Raw genomic sequence first — 3,719 nt, forward strand, 5'->3', positions numbered from 1 at the left:
TAATTAAGAACCGGGATGTTAGTTGTTGAGAGATGTGATGAGGAAGCGACTTCACATATCTGAGGTAGATCTCGGTATACGTTAGAGGACTGTCATCACCTTTGAGAGGTTGATATCCATGTATGTCTGCATTCAGGGTGTGATGTGAGTGGAAATTCAGCACAATATTCTGTGTTTGGAAATTTCAAGGTGGAAATTTCCGGAATTTCCAGGAAATTTCCGCCAAGATGCTTCCGAGCTTCTGCGCTAGCGCGCAGTCGGGATCTAGTGCATGGGGCTTTTTGTCATCGGCGAGGAGATTCATTTGGGTTGGAAGTATGACAAGGGTTTGAGTTGTGAAGGACAAAGTCAGTGTAACCGCAATGTCAAGGACGTTGAGGAGCCATCGTTGAGTATAAGGGTATGAGGTTTATAGCAGGTTAGCAGTGAGTATGAAAAGTGAATAAACATAGGCTTGGAATTGAGGGAATGTCCATAGAGTACGTAAAGAAACAGCTAATACAGGTTCTTGAAGAACCATGGTCATCGGAAGACGGTTGAAAAACCCCATTCCTCGCCCAAGCTCTGTCGATCATCGAGACTGGACGCTTTCCCGATAGAGAACGCTGTGTGCAGTGCTGCTTTGACTTCGCCAATCGTGCAGGTGATGTGGGCAATTTTCCAGCATTTCCCTGCAGTGGTAGAGATCAAGGGAGGCGGTACTTCAGGTTCACACATGGTTTTCCCACCTTCAACATTGAAACTCGTCGAGCCTAGCGTCTACTGGAGAACGTTCAAGGGAGATGGCTAAACGTCTACACGAGGCTGCGGTGACGCTCTGTTCTACATATACGGTGCAACATGAAGTGCTACGTCCCGCAGATAAGAGAACTACCAGGTGATTGTTGACTATAGATCAATGCGCAGTTCGCGGAGCACATTGATTGCCGAAAACCGTTCTTTGAGGACCTTTCAGATTTGGTGCTGGGCCAGAGCAAATCTTCATGACGGCCTGAGTCAGTTGGGCCGAACGTCTGCAATCTGAAGCGCCAACAAGCCGATTGGACGTGAGGCCAAGCTCGGCGAATGATTCACCATCTGGGTCTGAGTGTGATTCTTGTAAAAAGTTCGATTTATCATTTGGATCTATTGGAGGATCGGCAGCTCAGTCCCCAGTTCAGTATCTAGAGGAGCATGCTGTGCAGCTATGTGAGCAACCTGTGGTCTCGGCGGCATCTTCGAGTGGCTCCCAAGAAGCTGCTTCGTCCGTTCAGAGGACTTCTCTTGCGAAGCACATATCTCATGCATTCTTGCGGTTCTATGGCGAGGATGGGGTATCGTTCAAATGCCCAGATGAGCACTATGGCAGAATCATGCAGTGTCCCAGGAAAAAAGTTCACCACATCATATATTATGACAGCAGCAATCATCGCTTGGATGGTTCCTTTGATGTGTGGAGTGTGAAGTCGCGCTATCTTGAAGGCGAGTTTGATCTACCGAGTTTGAAGTGCTACATCGAGGTAATTAGTAAGCTTGGGAAAACGGCCAATTAGTTTGATTGAAGTATGATAATTCATTAGTGTGCAACGGTGGTGCAGACTTTCTATGCCGTTCTTCAGAGCCTTTGTGTTTCGTACGTGTCTCTAGAGACGAACGGGGTCTACCTGGCAGGTGAGATTCTCACCAGGTGAGATTCTCACCGTGAGAACTTCACCTTGGGCACTATTAAGCTAGTATCATATCAGTAGCATACTCTATAAGGAAACGTCGCAGTGAGGGTTTATGTAACATTCAGATTGCGAGCTTCAGCGTACCAGAACTCGAGGAATCAACCCAACTCATCGCAGACTCAGGAAGTGATCATTACTCTGGGAGCTAATGCAGTATATTTGATATTAATTCGAATATCATCTTCACATTAGCTGGCATCTGAGTCCTCCTCTGAGTCGAATATACTCGCTATGCTCAGCATAGCGAGTATATTAGGCGAAGGTCGCCTGAGGCGACTCGCCTCAAGACTTCGGATGAATAGGAGGACTTCGACGAAGTTGTTTCAAGTGGCACCTCATGACGCACGACGAAGACTTGTAAGCGCTCGCCTTGATGAGCGATTCCAGCCGTTGGGGCTTTTACGCACAAAAACCAATTCTGAGCATCACTACGATACTCTATCTATGCGAAGAGCTATTCTTAATGCAGATTGAGCTTTTTTGTAAACGAAACGTGCGTAGAGATCAGTAAATAGCCATTTTTGTTAGATTTCCTGGAAATTCAAGGGTCGTGGAAATTTTTCCGAAATTTCCATCGGAAATTTCAGGAATGGAAATTGACACTTGCAAAAATCACACCCTGTCTGCATTGACGGCATTGGCGTTTCGGTGTACACACACGGATGGGCCATGCTTCACTGGAGGCTAATATAACCTTTGTGGATGCTAAATCTTTGCACCCACTATGTGCCCGACTCCCACAACGGGGACAGACTCCCCCACGCGGAAACCACACTACCAAGGTTGTAGCACATAGAGTCCTCGCCAAATCGCTGGGTCTGCACGAGCGGACAGCATCCTCCGGCGAAGGGGGTTCGAAGATATACAGAGCTGGCATAGTTGAGTCCGCCTGCGTGTATTTCCCAAGGACCTCGTTTAGATCCCGCATCGTTTTGATCTCACAATCCCATGCCGGTCGGCTTCGCACCTGCGGAACAGAAGCACTCTCATCTTGAGTTCGACTCGGTGAGTTCCAGGCCTCCCACACTACACTGCCACTGCCTGCTTCGGGTTGAATTTTGCTTCTCTCCTCCAGTGACTGGAGTCCAGTCCCTTCCCCTTCCTTGTGCTCAGTTTTCAGTCTTCTCGCTTCTGACGAGTCCGCATTCAGAGGTGCGAGTTTGATACATTTTTTGGGGGGTTCACATGGTGGCGCGGACTCTCCCGTCCGTGATGATGCCTGAAGCTACACTGATGCTAGTAACAAATGCCTCACTGGTAGGTTACTACCATGTTCGTGCGCAGGCCCCACACCGCATCCTCTAATACAAGTTGTATTATACAACGGCGTTACCTCCCTCCTCCATAGCTGTCGCAGCCGGAGGATCACTAAAGCTATGGCCCTTGCTATTAGGAGCGAACCATTGGTCAACGTTCTTTCTCTTTTGCTTCTCAATAATTGATTCTTTAATTTTCACAAGTTCAGAAGGCATACGGCCTAACAAATAACTTCAAAGGATCGACACACGGAAACTCACCCGGGGTGAGTCACCGGGTGACAAAAGTCACCGGGTGACTGTCACCCCTGCGACCAGGATCAGCCGCAAGGTCCCCGTCCTCCCACTTAGCAATAAGGGCAGCATAATCTCGCCTAACCGTGGCTTCCGAGCGCTTAGTTTTGGGCATCAGGAGAAGAACAAAGAGCAACACAAGATCCATCGGATCCAGCGCGCAGGAAAAAGCGCGCGCCCGTACCGGGGTAATGTGCAGGAGCCGGTGATGGAATCCTGTTACTAGGGGGAAGATAAAAAGCACTAGATTCCTCTCTAGATCTCCCTCTGCGGACAGAACCGACAGAGGGGGATAACTTAGAACCAGAACGTAATTCCATAGACTCCTGAGGCTTAACGCAATGTATTAGAGCGTTGAGGGTATAACAGACCTATTGGTGTTAGGGTTAGTTACGAAAGAGATAGTTCCCGATGCTATCTAGGAGATAGTCCTCACAGATCACTCAAAGATCTCAATAAA

General features: G+C 48.3%; 1 protein-coding gene across 1 annotated transcript; it reads right to left on the minus strand.

The window, feature by feature from the left end:
• Positions 1–3,025: 3,025 nt before the first annotated feature.
• On the minus strand, positions 3,026–3,374 carry Pmar_PMAR027182 (hypothetical protein; the record flags this gene model as incomplete). The annotated part of the gene is made up of 2 exons (XM_002775275.1): positions 3,026–3,186; positions 3,272–3,374. 2 exons carry the CDS (start codon positions 3,372–3,374, stop codon positions 3,026–3,028), a joined length of 264 nt encoding a protein of 87 aa, XP_002775321.1.
• Between the last annotated feature and the right edge of the window lie 345 nt (positions 3,375–3,719).

Source organism: Perkinsus marinus, assembly GCF_000006405.1.
Source record: "Perkinsus marinus ATCC 50983 genomic scaffold scf_1104296956056, whole genome shotgun sequence".
Classification (NCBI taxonomy): Eukaryota; Perkinsozoa; order Perkinsida; family Perkinsidae; genus Perkinsus; species Perkinsus marinus.